Source organism: Tympanuchus pallidicinctus, unplaced genomic scaffold (genome assembly GCF_026119805.1).
Source record: "Tympanuchus pallidicinctus isolate F22 unplaced genomic scaffold, pur_lepc_1.0 scaffold16, whole genome shotgun sequence".
Taxonomy (NCBI): domain Eukaryota; kingdom Metazoa; phylum Chordata; class Aves; order Galliformes; family Phasianidae; genus Tympanuchus; species Tympanuchus pallidicinctus.
In genome coordinates this window covers 7,563,697-7,585,057 of record NW_026294679.1, presented here as the reverse complement: position 1 = coordinate 7,585,057, position 21,361 = coordinate 7,563,697, and the positions used below count along the sequence as shown (strand labels likewise).

The 21,361-nt window shown below is 41.8% G+C and overlaps 1 protein-coding gene across 11 annotated transcripts in view; it reads right to left on the bottom strand.

Annotated features, from left to right (window-relative positions):
• The window catches only part of ABLIM1 (actin binding LIM protein 1), a 168,258-nt gene that overhangs the window by 44,396 nt on the left and 102,501 nt on the right, over positions 1 to 21,361 (bottom strand). For all 11 annotated transcript variants that reach the window (XM_052678264.1, XM_052678261.1, XM_052678262.1 and 8 more), the window contains exons 5-6: positions 16,112 to 16,238; positions 15,045 to 15,138 (exon numbers count right to left, since the gene is read on the bottom strand). In XM_052678264.1, the coding sequence (XP_052534224.1) occupies positions 15,045 to 15,138; positions 16,112 to 16,238 (221 nt within the window). The remainder of the gene's footprint in view (positions 1 to 15,044; positions 15,139 to 16,111; positions 16,239 to 21,361) is intronic.

Sequence of the window (21,361 nt, the reverse complement as noted above, 5' to 3'; positions counted from 1 at the left end):
TAAGCACTCAACCTGTTGGTGGACCACTGCCATTTTCCCTCTAGTTCACTCATTACAATATAATATTGTCTTGATGACTTGATGCCATGAGTAGCTAAGGGAAACTAACATCTTCCTTGCTGCTTCAATCCAGGGGTCTATTTGGAACAGTATCCTATCCTCAGCAGAAGGCAGCAGTGTCTGTGTGAGATAAAAGGACACAAGACTAGAACAGCCCTTTCTCTGCACACCTTCCCATTCAGGTATTTGCACTTTAAAGACATCCAGGTGAAAGGCTATGTCCCAGTCTATCTATTCTCCCTATTTTGCTCAACACGTTCTTGAATCTCCACTTAAAGGTCCAAAGCAATGAACAATACACCACAGTCAGACATTTGTGCAAACCCTCTGCCTCCCCATTCTGCAGACATCATGTATTTTCTCAATCACTCCATTGTTATGGATGAATTTAAGCCACAAATGACAGTTTCCAACCTGCCACTGCATTCCTTGGCTGTTTTCCCAACACTGCTGATATGAGCATTAATGGGGCGAGAGCTTTCCAGAGCAACTTCTGGGACCATTAACTTAATTCACAAATGCCCAACTTCAGAAGATTCGTGGGTGCACACAGCTTGAGATGTCTGAACTGTTAATCCAAAGATGCTAACTATCCAGATCCCATTACACAAATCCAATCCACTGAGTCATTCTGTCTCTTAAATTTTGATGCTCTAAAACTAGGCTGATCATATTACAGGCCTACAAGGACAGGAAAAATGAAGGCACAGACATAATTTTGATTTCTTCTCCTTAGTAGAGCAAAGCAACCAATACAAACTAAGTAGGTGAAGTCCATCCTAGGCTTTTTAAAAATGCTAATGAAAATGAAAATAAAATTAAAAAAACACAACACCAACAACATCAGAATAGTGACACGTGCTGGATTCTACAAGGCTTTAAAGATTGCATCTGACTTTCTAACAATTTAACCTTGAGTGCTTGTTAACAAAGTATTCCCTGTGGACTGAGATGTCACGTACACAAAACACCTGTATGCAGCATAAGGCTGTGAACATTAGATGAGGTTCAAAGGCAGTCTCCAATTCAGACAGTTCAGCACTCAGCAGGAGCCTATGTGCTTCTCTGCACTTTCTGCCTTGCACAATCAATATCATGTATACAGAGGAATAGGAATTTTATCAGTTTGGTAAAATAACCCCAACTTCTGAGCATTCCTGAAGATCTTCAGCAAAATGAAGGTCAATGGATCTGTTTGTCAGAGGAAATTTCTAGTGTATTTCATTTAATGAATGCATCAAATTGGACATCCTGGGAACTGCTCCCTGTCAATGAGATATAAAAAATTTCTAACAGGACTGAATCACTGTTGGAGAGCATCCTCTCCAAACAGGAAGGCAGTGACTTAAAAATTCAACTGTGGAAACGTGGAAAAAAGTGGAAAAAATAAGAGAAATATTATCAGATAAAGCAGTAGTTAAGATCCAGGAAAAACATATTGGGAAAGCACCAGGGTGTGTGGGCAACCAAAACTGCCACGTATTCACATTTGTACAGCTTCAGCTTCTGTTCTTCCATCCTGGCCTCCGAGATGTGTGTTTTAGGACAGAAGGATGCATCACTCCCATGTTTTAATCAAGTGCTACACTGCATTGCCATAAGCAAAAGCTGTTAATCTTTGGATGATGTGTGGTTACTGTAGCAGTGCCTCAGGCTTCTGATCCTTGTATTCCTTAATTTGCAGTTCATTCACAGCTTTGGCCAGTGACTTCTACTAGCATGATCAATTGACTGATCGGTCAAACAAGAACAAAGTTCTAGGGAAAACTTCTAAATTTATAGGGCATGAAGTATTCAGATATCTGGTCTTATCCAGCTCTCAGGCTATTAAATTCACATTCAGTAAAGTCAATGGTTGCCCCACACCCAAAAATCCCTTACAGTTACTTTACTGCACAGAATTTCTTAGCTGCACACCAGCTCATGCACCGTGCCCCACAAACCCAGCACAAGCACCTGCACACACAGCTCTCAGCACACAGCCACAGGACTTCAAAGTCGAGCGGTGGCTGGACTTGATGATCTTTGTGGCCTTCTCCAACCTCAATGATATACTATGCACTTTTAGACACCACCTTGTGCCTATCTCTGTCCCTCTACTTCCCACAGGACTAACTTTTACTTTCTGGGGGCTTGCAGAGCTCTAGCCTGATTTAACAAATGTTCTTCTCCTTGGTAAATGTGAGAGCATAGGATTTCCTATTACTCATGCCTTCACTTCTGCCCGCTTTTCAGAACAACAGTGAACAAGAGCCAGAAAGGACAATAACAAGAATCCCACTAGGAGACTCACATGCCAATGGGTCTGGTACAGGAAGAACTAATTACCAACAGACATTTTTATTGGCCAAAAGACACAATTAAGTGCATTTTTGTCGCATTACATTTGCACAGCTGCATTCACTCACTCTCCATTCAAAGATATCTCAGCAGTCACCTGACAAGCAGCTATTAAACATGCAGAAAGCTTTTCTAATATCATTCAAACACAAAAAAACCCTGCTATGTAGCTTAAAGTGTGCTTTAAAGTTTTTTATAATAAAGAGGTATAACGGCTCTTTGATTGACAAATCTAATCAAAAATTTATTTCCACCGTGACTCGAGGAGGATGACCTGATTTCTTAGCTCTCTTAAGGCCTGAGGAGCAGCACAAAGAATAACTCAGCCTCATCTCCAAACCCCTAAAGGAATGCCATGAATTCCTGTAAAACAGGAACTGCAGCAGTGGCTGACCATTTTTCAGTGAAGCTTTATTTTAATTACTCGCAGAGGTCACAGAACCCTTCACCCTGTTTGATGTTGGGGATAATATCAAATTCCATTGTTTCCTTCTCTGCAGGCTCCTGTGATCTCACAGGCGGGTGGAACAGCACAAACACTAGGAAGACCAACATTTGCTTTGAAAAACATCCTGGCCCAAGCTGTCCACTCGCTTTTCCCAGGCTCTTATCTGGCCAGCAAGTCACAAATGTCTGTGCTGAGATACAAAAATAAAAGCGCAGCTCCTCTATTTCCAAAGGACCTCTCAATCTCTACAGATTTGCTCTTGTAGCAATGTCACAGCTGCCCACAGGCCCAGCCCCCAGCAGTCCCTGCCAGCCAGAGCAGAGCAGCGCACGAGGGGACGTGGGAAATGGAGCGTGAGGCCCTGACCCTAAATCTGAGTGACAACTTGCATGCAAGAGACATGGAAGACCCTCAGAGCCTTCCATTGATGGTTGTGCTCTCTCAAGCAAGCCAGAACTGCAGCTGCCCTGCTGCTATGAACGCTTGCACTGTTAATTCAGGCCTGCTTTCTGATTTTCATACAAAAATACTTCCCAGCATCCCAACAGTGACTGCCAGTGTCACGCTATTATATCCTTTAGCAGATGGACAGTGTTAAACTTTGCAAAGTATGAGTGTTAATTTCATCAGCATACAGCGTTATTATACACATTAGTTATTAATAATAGCAATGCAATTATTAGTTGCTTAAAATATGATTTTTCCTCAGAGCAAAAACACGAGTTACGATTCTGGCCAAATCACTTCAGGCTAGACAACTGGAATCAGTCCTAGCAGCCGAGTATCAACTGGGCTTACTTTACAGCAAGGTCCCAGCCATCATTTGTGACTGGGCTGTCAGCTCCCACCTTCCTGTTTCATCCAGTGATGTGCAAAGGTGAAATATGCTTAACTACAGATTATATTCCTTATGGCAGCCATTCACCCTGTCCTTATGGACGTCCTTATTAAGCAAATACACATCCTGCTTACACACTACCACAGTAAGAACTTATATAGTCTATACAGAAACAGCAGGAAGTTGATACTGCAAAGGGATGACACAACTAAGAAAGGTACCCACAGAAGCGCAGAGTGACCTGTGAGAGTACTCTGGTCTGTACAGAGAAGCAAAGCAGTAGCAGATACAGGTAAATTACTGATGGCCAGAATTTCTGTCATCTCCATTAGGACCTCAGGTTACATTTATGCATGGAGAAATCTAACCCCTTTGACTGACCATGCAGTTAATCAGAGACTATTTAGAGAAAATATACTGGCTGGTATTAAGATCTGTGTATATCCTGCAGAGAAGCAAAACTGTTGAATGCACAGTGCAGCATTCACTCTGTATTCTGTTTTGTAGTGGATGGGCATGGGAATTGATGGCCTCCTAACTAGTCTTGGTCTTCTCACTACTTGGCAATGCCAAAGATGTGTTTCTCATGTTTGATACTGTTTACTGGACAAGATTTTTTTAAATTATTGTTTGCTATGAGTCTACATTTATAAATTAAGAGACTTGAACAATTAGTACTAGAGAGTCTTAAAAGATAAGATATACAGCTAGGCATTTGTCTGACAGATGGATGTGTTAGCAGGGGAGAGATACCTTGGGGCTGACTTCCTCCTGCCCGCAGCATGAGGTACCTCTGCTGCTGGCCCAGACAAGAAGATAAACCCTTTCCTTGCAAATCTGCGGATGACTCAATGCTTGTTTTGCTATCTGAATCCAACAAGTAAGCTTGAATAGCCTAATGTAATACAGAATGCCTGTAAATCAAGCAAACAGGACCCTGGGAGATTGAAAGCCATGCTGTGGGCAATAGGCACTGAGGGAGGCAGCTGGAGGACATCATTAGCAACAAACATCCCAGAAAAAACTCTCAGGGTATCTGACACAGCCAGTTCTTCTGATCATTTGTTGTATACAAAGAATATAAAGGCAAAGCAGAAGAGAGGTTCTGCTTCTGATCACATACTGCACTGTCACTATTTTAATACTGCCAAGTGGGCACGTGGAGCTACAGAATAGGAACAACGTGAGCTGTGAACTAGAAGGACTCAGAACCCACCACTGCTCTGAGAAGCTTCAAGTGACTGGATCACAATGGAAAAGTAATTAAAAGCAAAGAAAAGAGATAATAGCAGGAAAGAGAATGAGCTTTTTGATCCCACTAAAAACAAGTCCACAACAGCTAAGGCATCATCAACAAGTTAAGGTTAGACAAATTTAACCTCTAAATAAGACAAAATTTCAACAGTAGAGGTAAATCTGTGATTTTACAATCACCCTGCAGTCTTCATGACAAAGCAGATTTTCAGAGGTGACAAGCTTTTATTCATTTTAGAGAAAAGCTCTGATTTTAAAAGGAGAAGGTCAAGTAAGATGCTTTTAGCAGTCTCTCTCACCTTAAAATCCATTCCAATGGCTTTATAAAGACAGAACCCATTACAGAGACTGCTCATAGGGAGCACAGGTTCAGACCAGACCAGCAGAATACTTACAGTCAGAGCTAAGGTCACACCAGAGAAATTTCTAATAGAGTTAAGTCAGTTTGCATTGAAAATTTACTTCTCCAGCTGTCTCAGCAAAGCAGCAGCAATCCCAGACATCAGGAGCTTCGCCACTAGAAGCCAGCTTCTGCTGATGTGGTTTGTGGCTCAGCAGCCAGTCCGAACTCAGGAGCAGAAGTTTGGGGCAAGGTGAGCTGCATCAGGACCTGAGCTGCTGCTGCGGCTGCACCAGGGGCTCTGCAGAACAGGCCTGGCTGGGAGAACAGTCCTGTGCAGGGCTCAGCAAATCTCTTGCCAGCCTGCTCTGTGGACAAGTGCAAAGCACTTCCTGTTGATGGAGCTTGTGAGAGTGTGAGATGGAGCATGGATCAAAATTATCACTTGCAGCAGACCCAAACAAAGAACTTCATTCTCAGTCAGAGCCCTACATGGCCATTGAGCAGCATACTGCTACACCCAATATCTGTAGATGACTTTCCTGCTAATCTAATACAAAAACGTCTTTCCAGTTTTCTGTCAGTAGGTCGCTGGGGAGCCATACAAGCTCTGGCATGCAATTCAGCCAAGCCTTCTCTGTGCTCTGATGTCTGCATTCAGTTCAGAGGGAGTGTCCAAAAGAAAAAAAAAACAAACTGAGAAATAAAAGTTGGGAAGGCCAAAGGAGGGGGAAAAGAAATTAAGCATGAGGTCACACACAGTACATCAGTAGAAAATAACAAGAGAGCATAAAACAAAGGTAGTCTCTAAGAAACTAAGTGGAAATAAAGCACTCAACATATGCTTGTTTGTACCTGGTAGATTCACTGATTATTCTAACAGGAAAATATACCAGGACTGAATGGAATAAGGAATTTTTTTTTCTTTTGCGGACTATAGTTTGCTTTTGAAGCCAACTGATCCCAGGTGGCACTGCCAGTGGAGCACTCTGGCTCTGTAGTGCTATAAAAAAGTATTAAAAAGTACTTTATCCTAGATTAACTGCAATGTTACCAGCTACATGTGCAAGCACATTTTTGAATCTTAGCTGGCATGAACAACACAGCAGTGTATGCTTGTCAGAGCCAAGTTATGGGAATTTTACTCCCTACATTGTTTCCTTCACTCCCGTATCAAACCAAGGTTACCAGTTCCTACAGGAAAACTATTCCAACAAAATAACCACGACATAGCATATTAATATGGTAAAGAACAGGACATAAAGTAAAAAGGGATGTCTAAATTGCTGCCATTCAAGCTTCATTTGAGTGTAGCATCTCCAAAACTGCCCCTAAGCAGCAGTTCAAGCAGACATGTAAAGATATACTTCTCACCAGCACCCTTGAAGTTCTTGCTGCCCCTGTTCTTACTCTCCTCACCGCTCAGAAAATAACAGTTTTCATCCAGGACATAACTACTTCACAGAAATAGATCCATCTGTACATGTAACAAATCTCTCTCTCCAAATCCTAAGTGTAAAAGTCAAACGCTTAACATTTTGACTCACACCCATGTGCAATTAAACCCTATTGATTTTATGCTCCAGGTGATCACCAAAGCACCTGTTCAGTAAAGACAGTCAGGTGTTGATTCTCCAGACTTCAAAGTCCTTATTTATTTATTATCTTTTATGAAGGAATTATCCTGACACAGCAAACAGGAGAGAGAACTGATCCTCACAGAGGAGACACAAAGCGCAATACCTGGTTGGAGCCAGTTACAAACGTGTGACAATCACAGACTTGCCCCAGCAGGCTCTTCCTTACCTCTCCAATTTCAAACCTGCTCCTGCTGCATTCTTCCCACCAATTACTTTTTACTGGGGACAGGTGTATGTCCTATCCTGCTCTTCTACAAGTCAGCAGCAAACTCTCCGCCAATAGCAGAACTTAAAAATGAAACACTACAATCCTGCAAAAATCTTTCATTGTGATCTCAGTTAAGGAAAAATTAAACTAGTCAAAGTAACTTCAAAGTAGGAAGGCTGTGGATGCCCCATCCCTGGAGGCATTCAAGGCCAGGCTGGATGTGGCTCTGGGCAGCCTGGTCTGGTGGTCGGTGACCCAGCACACATCAGGGGGATTGAAACTAGATGATCACTGTGGTCCTTTTCAACCCAGGCCATTCTATGTTTCTATGATTAATAAAGCAATATATGTTACACGTTCCCTACAACAGGGAAAAACTACCTGACTTAAGTACCTGTTGCATGCTGCTACGATGCAAGCAATAGTTACATTTCACAAAGGTAGCATTTGGTTGCAACGAACTTATACTCATATAAATTAATCTAATGAAATGCCTAAGGATTTTGATCAGCTTGCTTTCAGTAACATCTGGTGCACAAAACACCCTAGAGAATGTTCAACTAAAACAAAAAGGAAAAAGCTATTGTCCTAGGCAAAACTTATATCTTAGTCAGCAAAACTGTACTCAAGAAAGCAATAAATCATATTTTCATAAGCACCTGCAAGACTTCACAAGTGCCTTTGTGGCAATAGGGAAGTTTTAATTGGTAATTTCTTAATTTCTTCGAATTACTTGTTGCAACTTGCTCTTCTTATTCACTGCCTCATACACCCCCTTAACATCCCTCCCTTTTCTATTGATGTTTGAATTGACTAAGAGATCCTTTCAACACTGCTGCTGGGAAGTTAATGCCTTCTGATGGTAACACCACAGCAACTCAACTTCAGTCAAAGCTCCATCAACTTCAGATAATCTCTTCTGCTATCTTTCTATGCCAAGCCTTTTTCAAATACAGGTATCCCTCCTGCCAAGTTTTATCTTTCTAGTTTCAAAAAGCAAAGGCACCAAAATCCTGTTTGAAAGAGTTTTACATCAAGCAACTTTGGTTATTCTTCTGGAAGTATATTAACTGCAGATTTCTGACTCTGTGCATGATGTTGTGTTCTATGCAATTACATAAGCACATTTTTCATCAGGGAAATATAGGTTGAATTAAATCTATGCTGTTACTCAGCAGCACAGACAAGCTGCATACTCAGATCCCTGAGTTATTATTAAACTTTTCACTTCCCTATCTCTGTGCAAACACACATCAAAAACAAAACAAGCATCACCAATATTTGACATTAACTGATAAAACATGTTTCTAAGCTCAAAGGCAGGGAAACTGGAAACAAACTAACTGCACTGCGATGCAGCAATTCTCCAGAAGCAATCAGAAGATCCAACATACTATATTAAGAAATATCTGAGATAAAGCAGCGTATTGTTCCTCCATGCATCTGCACTCAGCTGCATTCAGAAACAGCTCTGTGCTGTGCTCATCTATTCCTGGCAGTTTAAAAATACTTTAGCTACGCTTTCCATGTAAAACATGAAATTACACACAGCCTGTAAAAGCAATTCTGCTGGAGCACGGGAATACCAGTACAAACATTCTCTTCTAATAGCACTGACAAGCTATTCAGTTGCATCACAAAGCTGCCTCCCTTCCCCAGATATAAAACCTATTTCCTTCTAGTCCAGACCCACATTCACAGGAAGACATTTACCTTTAGAGAACTGCTCAGTGTGACTCCATGTCTCCTCGCTGCAGGCAGCCTCCCCACAGCCCTGCCAGCAGGACCCCAGGCTCCACAGACAGCCCCCAGCCCCAGCAGCTGCGTGCTCTGAGAGCTTGGCCAGCCCACTGCGAGGGAAGGAAAAGGGGAAGGATCCCGGCCCAGGCAGGGGCAGGACCGTTTCTCATCGCTGGTGTGTCACTGCTTAATGCTGATAGAGCTCCCAGTGTTCTTCCCTCAGGGACAGGTGTCCATCGAGTGTGAAACCGGCGCTCTCTGGCTCTGGAAGTTATTAAATGGTACTTTCACAGCTTCTGAAGAATTTATGCAGCCCTCCTGGGTGTTAGTCTAGTTTTGTAAGAAATATTTAGTTACGCTGAGACTGTGTTCAGGTTAATGCAGGAAGGTGCTGCTCTCCCTGCGCTCTTAGAGAAACCTTCAGGCTCACGCTGTAATGTCTGATCAATGTGCAGTGGGGCCTGCAAGCCGACCTCTCTGACCTCTTATCAGGTATTTACCAGCATCTAAAGCCCTATGTGCACTGTGCTGTGTGCTGTATGTACCTGCTGCCTATGGCAGCAAATGCAGAGCAAACAATGGCAGCACGTGCTGCTGCTTTCTCAGCACATACCTGGGGATGTATAATCAACACATTCATGTTTTCCCATTTCTTTAAAGAGCAGTAAAACTAAACACAAAGTAAATCACAGAACTAACAAGGCATGCACTGTGTGCCTCTGCTTCTTCTCATGTGCTGTGCAGCCTCCTGCTGCTGCATTTTTATGCTATGGGAAGGTGATAACACTGACTGGGAGCCACAGTTGAGAGCAAATTCTCTCCCAAGACTACAAGGCGTGTGGTGATACGAAAGCAGAGTGCTAATACATTGTTCAGCAATTTTCCTCATAACCACTTTCACACACAACCAAAACAGAACTCTTTTGGACCCACCACACCAGCCTTTGCTCTACATTGCTTCCTTTATAAAAGCTCTTCAGCGTTTTAAATCACCCTGACCTGATTTATTAGAACAGATTGAATAACCAGAACCTGGCAAATGACACATTTTGTGATACTCCTGGATAACTGCTAAGAAAGCAGCCTTGTTCAACATTCAGTTCAGCTGAAGAATTTGTTTGCCTTTCATTTCACACTTCTAAAAGGAATTAAAACACATCTATTTTTGTTTTAGGAGATTCTCTGTGTGATTCCTCAAGAGGTGTAAGAATGCAGGACCAGACACAGGAATGTAATGCAGCACCGAACTACAACCTGTATGATATGGATCTTTGCAAGACAAAAATGATGATTTCATGGGAGCTACTAAATCTAGCCATGAAATCAACACTTGAACAAACGTACAGGCTCACATTTTTTGCCTTTAAATATGGATCCAGTTTCCAGTTTCCATAGCAGCCTTTTCTCTCTCTTCTTTTTAAATTATTATTAATTTCTAATTAGCATCTCTGAATTACATGCAGTACAGATTAAACATCTTTAAATTCTGGCACATTAAAGCACAACATCTAGAAGTACTACGCTTCCTTCATGGTAAATGCTACCTCTTAAGTATACTCAACCTCTTTTTAATAAGGGGAAGTTCAGAATAAATACCTGTATTGAAATACGTAAAACTTGGCCATGCAGGGTGAAGTCAAAGGAGATTTCTGGTTCCCTGACATTTCTCTTTTCAGGGCCATCTGTTAAAATGGCATCATGCCACTGCTTAGAAGGTGGCATGCAAGTTTCAGCAGGGCTCAGGAAACAGCCCACCAGAACAGGAACTCAAGCCATGCATTGCCAGGAAAAAAATCACAAAATGGTTTTATATTTGCTAATGAATAACAAGCAAGTAGCATTAAAAAACAAATGTGTAGAGTAGCCAGATGGTTGTGGGATTTGACAGTAGATATGGTAGTTGTATATATCTTGATCATGAGATCAAATACACAGCATTTACAGCAAAAAACAACAGTGCTATAAAAAAAGAACACCCTCATAAAAGAAAACTGGTGAAAATCTGCACACCTGATTCTCATTTTCAGGCTTTGTTTGATTTCATGTAAGTTATTCACCTGTTTTCGCCTTGTCTTCTTTCTGCAGAACTAAAAGGAGCTTTGGAACTACTTAGGAGCTTCATAAAACACTTTAGGTAAGCCCAAATGATATGCATGAATATAGGCATGATCCACTGTACTCTGAAGCTTTCAATGGAAAGCTTCTCCGTGATTTAACATATTTTAAATCAAGCCCTGGAGGAATAATTATACTGTGTATGATAAACACATTAGACAAAAATGATTTAAGCCAGTGTCTTTAAAATAGCTAAATACACGCAGCAGTTCACCCATCTACACAGATATTTGTAGGATTAGGACCAGATGGGTGTCTTTCAATAGGCAAGCCTTGAAGCTATGAAAACAATAGCATAGTGGAAGGTGTAACGATAGTGAGGGCTGCCTGTTATGCCATTATTGTTTGACAATAAATGTGTTTCCCTGTACTTAAAAGGAAATGGGTAGTTTTTCCACAAATGAAGGTTTCTTTCTGCTGGAAAAACCAAGGAACAACACTGATCTCTGTTGCCTTGACAACAGTAGCCTGAAATTTTTCAAGTATTGAAATATCTGTACTCCAAAGAAAGTTGCAGCACCGATTTCTCATTAGAGAAATTCTCATGACGTTCATTGTGGTGGCATGCAGACTCATCTGTTATTTGCAGCTATCTGTCACAGGAAGTTACGTACAAAATAACATGACAAATATCTGATTTGACTTAAATGTACATAATAATTTTTACAGCTATTGAAATTGGTCACAAATAGTCAGAAAAAAAGGAATTTCTTGCATGATACATGGATACAAGCAAAAAAAAAAAAAAAAAAGACAGTTTTTCTAGCAATGGATTTTAAAACTGAGCAAATAAATTATTTTTACAGAATGGCTGGAGAAACTCTGTCCTCTCAAGGCCTGAACTCAAACCTGAGGCACTGGAACAGGCTGACCAGAGAAGCTGTGGGTGCTGCACCCATGGAGGTGCTCAAGCCAGGTGGGATGGGGCTCTGGGCCCTGATCTGGTGGGTGGCAACCGCCCATGGCAGCAGGCTGGAACTGAACGTGATTTAAGATCCCTTCCAGCCTAAGGAATTCTATGTTCTGTGAAACATCAGCGATTCCAACCCAGTTTGCTGAAGGTGTCCTCTGGGATGAGGTCTCTTTGGCTCACATCATCTTCATCAGTGGTTGCCTCCCTTACTGACTGCTCAGTGTAGAAGTTTGAAGGCGTGATTTTTCAGAGGTGCTAAGCAACAATGAGGGACAGAAGCAACCAGGAGCTGCAAGTCTGAAATGTCACACAGCATCTCAATTTTTCTTTAAAAATTTTTAACTCTTACTCAAGAAGCAGATAGCACCAGCCTCCACAAAGAAAGCTCAGTTTCATGTTTTCATGTTTCTTTTGTTTTCCTGCTTTTTTACAAACTTTCCATTTAGGAAAACCAGCATGCTGCTGATTGCTTCTGATCCACGAGAGGGAAGTGTTTGCATATAACGTGCCACATACCTACTCCCTCCAATCTGCAAATCATCTCTACAGATGAAGATCACCAAATAGTATATATTGCTCCTGACAGAACAAACATGTAATTGACAAGCAGCCCTGGCTGCTTCTGATCTCTCATCTCCTTCGTTACCAGAGGATTTATGTCATGCACTGACCCTATCCTCTAAACTACCTTTTCTGCTCAGTGGGACACATATGCTGACATGATTTTCTCACCGTTAAGTTTCCACTTACTACACTTTTAGTCTAATTTAAAGGCATTAGTAATGCCCCTCTGAAAATGTGATAGTTGACAGTATAAAAGACTTCTAAGGAGGAGCCAAGAAACTAGTCCATAGTTCCACTAACATATTATTGAACATCAGTTGTATTCTCTGAGCATCTTTTCAAGAGCAGTCTAATGAAAAAAAGTGCTTAAACATCTCTCCCCCACCTGCATTCCCAGTTGATACCAGGAGACCTGTATTCACAGACTATCCATGCTGCTAACAGTTAAACCAATTTCCAAACAGCCTCCATGACTATAGAATACTACATTTTTTGGTGAAAGTCTTTAAGAACTTGCCCCAGTCTACACCTGCCACATAGCAGTCAGCTTCAAACATCATTTAAACATATCAGGAAACAGTTGTGTTATGTGAGTCAGTCAGCTTCTACAGGCTTTATTGTTTGGTCTTCCTTGTATATTGAGAACTACTGCTGCCCTCTACTGTATTATTGTGGGCTGTGCCTCAGATAATCACAACCTTTTGGTAAGACTATAACTTCTGCTTGAAGCACAACTTAAGACGATTACATGATTAATATTTCCATATATTTGTAACATCAAAGGGTCTGTTTCTAATTCACGAAGATATTCTGATTCTGCAGAGGCTAAATCAAATGGAAAATCCCTATTTTCTCTAATTTTGACCCTTACATAAGGTTAGATGCCTTTTCCATTACTCCTATTTCAGCAAACTGTTGTCTATTCTTCTTACAATAAACAGCCATCAGAAGAGAAAGAATTACCAACTTTGGCCCAAACAACTGCAACAAGGTTCTGTGTGGGACACAAAGTCTCTGTTAACCTGAACTTTAGTAGGTTACGATGGACAGCTGAGTCCTAGTTCAGTTAAACTAATCTTTTCCCACCTTCATCTGATTCAGCTCTGAAAGGATACAGCTCAAGATCCTTTCAGAAAGCTAGGTTTCATTCTCATTGATATTAAAAAGAGCAACAGGAATGCAACTTTTCTATATTCGCATCCATACCACAAAGGCTCATTTTTTCAGAGCTCTCCACAGACTCAGAGAATCTTCCACTTTATTATTTTCATCTCCATGCTTCTAAGTAGACAGCACTGCTTTGAGCAACAGATTGGATAAGTTCCGAGTAATACAATAACAGCAGGAATAGCATCTGAAGTTATTTTAGAATTATTTTATGCTTCCCAGTCTCACAAATCTAATTACTTCTCTCCAGCAGTGCCTCCCACTCCAACTACACTGTCACCAATTCATAACACTAAACTGAAAAACTCACCAGTAGATGGGAATAGATAAGCAGATGGTAGTAGACCTCCAGATAAAAACCAGAGACATGGCCTTTCTACTCGAGGGAAAGCTCAGACTGTTCTCATTACTTATCTGTGTGAGTCTAAAAGAATTAAGGTCATGTTGCAAAGGAGGCAGCATGGCTAACTGAAAAACTCTATTCCCTCTCAGAGGAAGCAGAGACAGCTGCACTGGGCACGCTCTCAATGTTTCATTTGGGGGCAGCTCTCAGTGTTTCATTTGGGGGCAGCCAGCCTGCTTAATATTCTGAAACCTCCTAGAAAGTCAAGCTGTTACCACTCCACAACAAAACTGAAACTTTTTTGATGAGGGCTGCTACAGCCTTACACTTCTAGTAGACAAAGACAAGAACGTGCAATACGCCCTCAAGAGCAAATGACAGCTGCTTTTATTTCAGTAACTCTTTCACTATTTTTCGTTATTCCCTAATAAATAAATCCAGTTTCTTCTTCAAAAAAATACACCTGTAACTGAAGTTCTTGTTGCTTCTCACATTTCTTCAACTTACTTTATTATGTAAAGGGAATTGTGTTTATGTGCATGTGGGGTTTATTTTTACCCCAGGGAAGGAGGGCTGAGTATTAAACATCACTAAAGTAGCAACTAAGCTATACAAGCCCAGCTCCAGACGTAAGCCTGAAGGTCAGGTTCTTTCCACTGAATATGCTATCCTGTGTGGAAAAGAGGCAGCAGTTTTGCTTCTCTCATCTCAATGATAACAGCACACGGAAAGACCCCTGCATTTTTGTTCGTTAAATATTTTTGTGATGACATGAAGCGATCTGTGCATAGTTCAAGGATTCCATCTCACAAGGACTACTCACAGCCATGGGAGACAGTAGTGACAACGTAAGATACACAACTCTAAAGTGATTTGGCCAGATGCAAAGAGAACACTGATGTCTCCAACTGAAAGTCAACAAAAGATACATAAAAATGTTTCTGAAAGTGAGTACCTTTACTCTAAAATCAGCAGTAAAACTTTCCTAGGAGAAGTTTCTGCATTCTTTGCAGTTGTATGAAGACATAATGGGATGTGGCCAAAATCTTAAACTCCAGTTTACAAAGCACTTACCTCTAGTACTTTCCCAGTAATGAATTGGTGACATGCTTCACACTTGACTCCAAAAAGAACCTGATAGTCCTTTTCACAATAAGGAGCACCATCTCTGAAAAAAGAAAAACCACAAAGTATAAACCACTTTTAATAAACAGGTTACAGCGTGACTTAGTTTCTTGCCTTGTCTTCATTGGCATTCTTACAAATTGCAATAGCCAAATAGGAGAGATTTTCAAAGATGTATGTTGTAGCAAAAGAAAGAAGAAAAAAAAAATTATATTCTCACCATTGATTTATAACTATCCCTTAAGTTTCCACCTCAGAAAGACAAAGCACAAACCACTGAAGTAAATTTCATCTTAACAACAGTCTTTCTAAATCATAGAATGGCCTGAGTTGAAAAGAACCACAATAATCACCTCATTTCAATCCCCCCATCATGGGCAGAGTCACCATCCACCAGACCAGGCTGCTCAGAGCCACATCCAGTCTGGCCTTAAATGCCTCCAGGGATGGGGCATCCACAACCTCTCTGGGCAACCTGTTCCAAACTAAAGCTATAGGTGGTACAATTCCAGAGACATCTGTGGAACTCTGCCTATGGGGATGATTGGAAACCATTTAGCAAAGAAATCTGGTAGTATGCAAAGAGTAAGCAGCTGCTTGTGTTGAGAAACAGTGCAGGTCAATCACATCATCATATTTACTCTCTTCCAAGCAAAAGAAAACAGTGGGCAGGTTCCTACTTTTTTCCTCAACATCAAAGTTGAAAAGTAAAATACAACAAAGCTGTATCCAGCTAACACAGAAAACACATGTAGGAGTTCCCTCAACCCCTTATGGCAATGTGGAGATACACTCCCTTCGGTACTGGTGTTAAATACAGAGTATCACCACCTTCCAGCTGTTCCTTTCCAGTATACTTTCTCTTTCCAACTTAGCTCCAATTGAGAGCAAAGATTTTGGTGCATATGAAAAGTTAATCAGAACTGGATTCTGAAGGGTGAACTTTGCTGGAACCTCTCTCCTCCAGCAACCAGAACTCATGCCAAGAGTGCAGGAGAGATGCAGAGGCTACTTACTTGCTGATGTATTCCCCAGTCAGGACCTTCCCACAGGCCTTGCACTTAAAGCACCCCAGGTGCCACTGCTTATCGAGAGCTAGCAATGCTTGTCCATTTTTTATGTCTCTTCCACAGCCAGCACAATCTGCAAATAAACAAACAATTGCATTTGTTGTCAGTTATCTGGTTCATTGGTCTTCATTAACCACACAGCAATTGCTACAGTTGGGAAGCAAAGAGGAGAATTCCATGGCTACGCAAACATCTTCCTCTCCTCAGAGTCTCCCAGGTCTTGTAGTCTTTTTCAGTACAGACAGTCAGCACAGGGCAGAAAGTCTCTCTTCTGTTTTTCATGCTGTGTTTCAATGACTGCCAGGCAAGCTCAGTACAAACCTCAGATTTTGCTGGGAAGCAGCTACATAAAGCACCACTTAGAAAAATACCTTCTAGAGGAATCAGTTTTTTTCAGATCCACACTGCTTCAGCGGTGCTGGGAAGGGAGCCCTGCAGTCCCCATTGGGTGGCAGCAAAGCCCACACATCCGTCCCGACAGTGAGTGGTGGCACATCCCGGCCAGGGAACAGGCAGAGTGGTTTTTTTAGCAAGGGACTGAGGTGATGGTGACAGCAGTATGACCACACTAAATGCTGTATGACAGGGCATATTGTGATCCACCAGCAGGTGTGGAAAACAGCAGCTCTCATAGTCTTTAATAGGCACGAAGACTCTCACTCAGGGACCTGGCAGTCATAGCTCAGTTTTCTCTGTGATTCAGGAAGACAACTTGAAGGCAGACAGCAAACCTGAAGCCCAGAGCCAGCAAATGCCCTCCATCCCTGAGGATGCCACTATCTCTCACGTCACATCACAAAGCTGCTTCAGCCCCGAGCTCCCATTCCTCTCCATTCAGATATAAGATACTCAGAGATCTCCTGGTCAGATCTGAAGAGACTGATGAGGGAAGCAGCACTGAATTGCAGGCACTGTGCTAGAACTTCTGTGTCTGGCTGCGGGGGATGGAGGGAAGGCCTGCAAGAGCAGTGAAGCAGAAAGGGAATGCCCATCAACTGAGACATGCTTGGCAGCCACAGAGGAGACAGCCTGGAACAAAGCTTTTCTTGTATTTTATCTCAAAATCAATGTCCCTTTCATGAATGTAACATTCTCTCCCCACGCCTAAAACACCAACAGATAGCCACAAGCCAAGACCAGTTCCAGCAGTCTGAACAGGTACAGCCTGGACACCATCTGATGGTGATTTTACAGCCCAGGTAACACCACACCTTGCAAAAGGGTGAGTCTAAGCTTATTGTCACGACTGACAGGAAGAGGAACCACTCCTTTTGACACTGAGGGCCTCGCTTTTGTTTGCTGGATAATGAGCAATGAGAGCCCTAAGTGTACGATGGGCATTCCTGCTAACCAGGTTGCTATTTGTCCATTGTCTATCAGTATTCTTCATCTCCTCAAATCCTTGAAGAATAAGGGCTCAAGCACCATGATATCTTGTAACAAAGAGCAAATCAGGGACCAATGACATGACTTGAACTTGAAAAGCAACCAGAAGTGGTTTAATCCCAGGGCTTTGCTCTAGAGGACAGATGTTACAAATTGAAACCATGCAATGACAAGGACTGACAGGATAGGATGGATCCCTCTGCTCTTACATGCCAGCTCAAGGCTTCGTGCTACTACATATCGACAGCAAAGACTAGAACAGGTCAGCATGAAAGGCTCTGAAGTTTACAGCACAAGGCTGAGAGGGAAGCCAAGTAAACATGTGTCTGCATGCCCTTGGTACACTAATCATGCTATGGTTTGGGGAGGATACAACATTACTTCTTGGGGTTCCTTCCAGCTTGAAAACGTGCCATTTATCTATAAACTGTGTCAATAAATAAGAACTCCCCCTAATCTCAGTGGGTGCTGAATTGCAGCTTTAAACAGCCAGTTTCTCAGCTTCCTAGAACAACTGATTCTCCCTGCTGTGCCAGCTTCCACATTCCTGACCTACGCTCTTGCCAAACTGTGATACATTCCTGGTATAATAATCCCTCCAAAAATCTGCTGTATTTTCCATGCTTTTTTTCAGCTTTATCCAAAAAAGCTTTGCAAAGCTGAAATTTCACAGATATGGAACCAAGGAATAGATTTTCAAAGCTCTTTGTTTCACTATATTTCTGACGTGGTCAGAATATAAGAACTGCCCTATAGCAGGCCTACCCAGCCCGTTATCAATCTTTACTGGTAGAAATAGCAGTAACATGGAGGACAGAGAGATCCAGGAACTATGTCGGCCTGTTTATTTGCTTCTTGAAAGCCAGAGGTGGTGTTTCCCAACTGACAGCTGTATGTTTTTACTATTCAATAGCAATAATGACATTTACTTACTTTTGCAAAACACCTTAAGGAACCCAGAAAGAGTAAGTGAATATCATTATTTCCAGTTGCTGACATAATGAATGCCTAAAATCAAAGCAAGCAAACTGTGTAGTCTTATTAGGCTGAAATGACTTTTAACTAAACCTGATTTTAATTCTTGCAGAACAGTATGTGGGTGAGAAGCTAGCAATTATTATCTCTCAAAATAGAGAGCAAATAATGCAGGGTTGGGCAAAGAAAAGCCCATTTATTAATCCAAATTCTACAAATAAGAGCCATTTATGACCCTGAGCTTGCATGAAGCATATTAAAGCCTTTGGCTGAATGTCATCAGCACAAAGCATATGCAGGCAGGGTCTCAGTATCACACTAGGCACAACCTGCTTTAGCCTGTAACCAGCTTATGCCTCAAACACAAGGGCCTGAGGTAAAACAACCGTGAGGTTCCACTACCATATGTGGCCAAACCTGTACACAAAAATCTGAAAACCCTCCCTCAAAATTTTGTTCAGTGGTTTCCAGCATGGTTCTGTCTCTGGCTTCCCACCTGGGTTGAACAGACTGTGCCCCTGTAGCCCCAAGCTCTGCTCAGCTCTTTTTTAGTCATATAACCCACATTGTTCACTGCTGCCGTTCACTACACAGCTACCCATCCAGCTGGGCCAACGTAGTGCAGAGGAGAGGGGAAGTGCAAGGTACTGCTTAAAACGCATGAGTGAGTATTCAGGATATAAAGAAAAGCATACCACAAAAGCAATATGTGGAATTCTGTTTCAGCTGAAGGAATATTTAAGATCGGACAGTCCACAGCACTAATTCTCCTAAGAAATGTGAAGTAACACATACACTGATACATGCAGTGGATGCCTGAGGCACCAACAGCTGCAAGTCCCTCCCTTGTAGCCTCCACAGGCAATGCCCTCTTGCTCAGATATTGTGCAGAAAAGATGAATTTACCCTCTCTCATATGAGCATTAGCTGACAGCATCATTTTTCAGCAAAGCAAAAACCTCCTGAACAGCTCTCTGCCAGATAGTGAACAACTTGTTGTGCCTTTCCTGTACTCTGACTAGGCCTGTTCAATCTGAGGAAATGCCCTCACATATTTAAGCTACTTCTGCTCTAGAATCAAATATGACACCCTTCTGAGCTGTTTTACGTGTCCAGATACAACAGCAAATGACAAGAAAGACAAAAGAGCTGTAGCTGAACGTGGAGTCAGCCATCCCAAAAGCAGGGAAAAGCGGGGGGACAGGACAAGGGAAAGCAGCATGACACTAATATTATGTATGATTAAGAACTCCACCCTGCAGCCACCTTAAGCAGCCTCATTAGAAGATGCAAGCCAGGGTGAGCTGCCATCCACAACACCTTGCTTGTGAAGATGCAATGAGAAAACGCATTTCCCTTTTTAGCATCTGCATCACCCCAGGCATGCAGGAGTGAAACATCCTGCACAGCAACCCATTCGTCACTGCCTAAATTAAGCGTGGATTTTCTCCTCTGCCTCCCTCCCCTGCCCTCAGCCAATAGCAGAGAGCTCTGCTCTGCTGGATCGTGGCACAGGCAGTGGGCTCGAAGCCGACTGAGCTGCATTAACCCTAAGCATACTGCATAGCACCCTGACCACTCCCACTGACATTCCTTGAACATTTACTAGCAATTCTACCTTTATCACACATTCTCTACTCACTCCGTGTAACTTACAAGAGGGAAGTCATCCCTAAGTGCTCTTGTCCTAATGAACATCATCATGCAAAGATACGTGCAGGATGAGGTTACATGAGCATACCAGCTTTGCTCTGTGCAGGGTTATGCAGCCTTCCTTAATGATGTATAATTAAATCACCAGAAAGTCCTTTTCAATCCTGACGGTCATTGGTAGCACCTGTCTCACTGAAGTCTGAAACTGCCATAATCCCTGTGAGTCACAGGAGTAATACTCTTTGTTATTGTTCCCTCTCCTATAAAGTACAAACATACCAGCTGTATGAAGACAGCATCAGCAGGATTCTACCATTTATTTTTCTTTAAAGAGAAAAAACAAGATTTCATTGAGCTTGCACACAAGTATGTGATCAGACGTAGCTGGACCTACAAATCAAGCTACGATGTACAGTGACTTGGAGGTGAAAAGAGGAAAAGTCAAGAAATCACAGGAAGATCATCGATAAGTTTTTCTCAGTTATCTTTTAACCACAGATCAGGTAATTTTGTTAAAAAATCCTTTTAAAAATAAACACTATTACTGATATCACACAGGCTTTCTTGCTCATCAACGTATTTCTGTCAAAGCTAAAAACTCACTTTGTCTACTTTGTTTACAGTATGTTAAACACTTACAAAGTTTAAATCATAATCATTTGATTGCTGGGCCACTGCTGAGGTCAGGAAATCAGAGAAAGCCACACAATATTGGGAATTTTACATCCAGGATTTAGATCCATGTACATTGTGCCATTTTGCAGTGAAATCTGCTGCCAGATCCTTCCTCTTTGCCAATGTAAGGATGGGCAATGTTTGCCAGGACAAAATGTGCTGCTGCTCTTTCGCTGAAGGCAAAACAAAACCATTCCAACAGCCTTGTACTCCTGAATAACCTAACAATAAGAGGCTGGGCTCATACAATGGAAGGAACTGAATTTCCCATGGGAAGCGGAATATAATTTTGACTGTTTATTATAAATGGCAAGTGGGGAAAAACGATATTTTCAAAGCAAATACTTAAAGAAAATACAATGCCTTTATTTGATTAAATATGGAAAGAAATCACAACGGCACAGAATGGCATTATTTGCTTGCAACACAAGTCCTCACTAACCATGAGCGACTAACTTGCCTGTTTAAGAAACTGTCTAACATAAGTGGAAATATAAAATCTAAAAT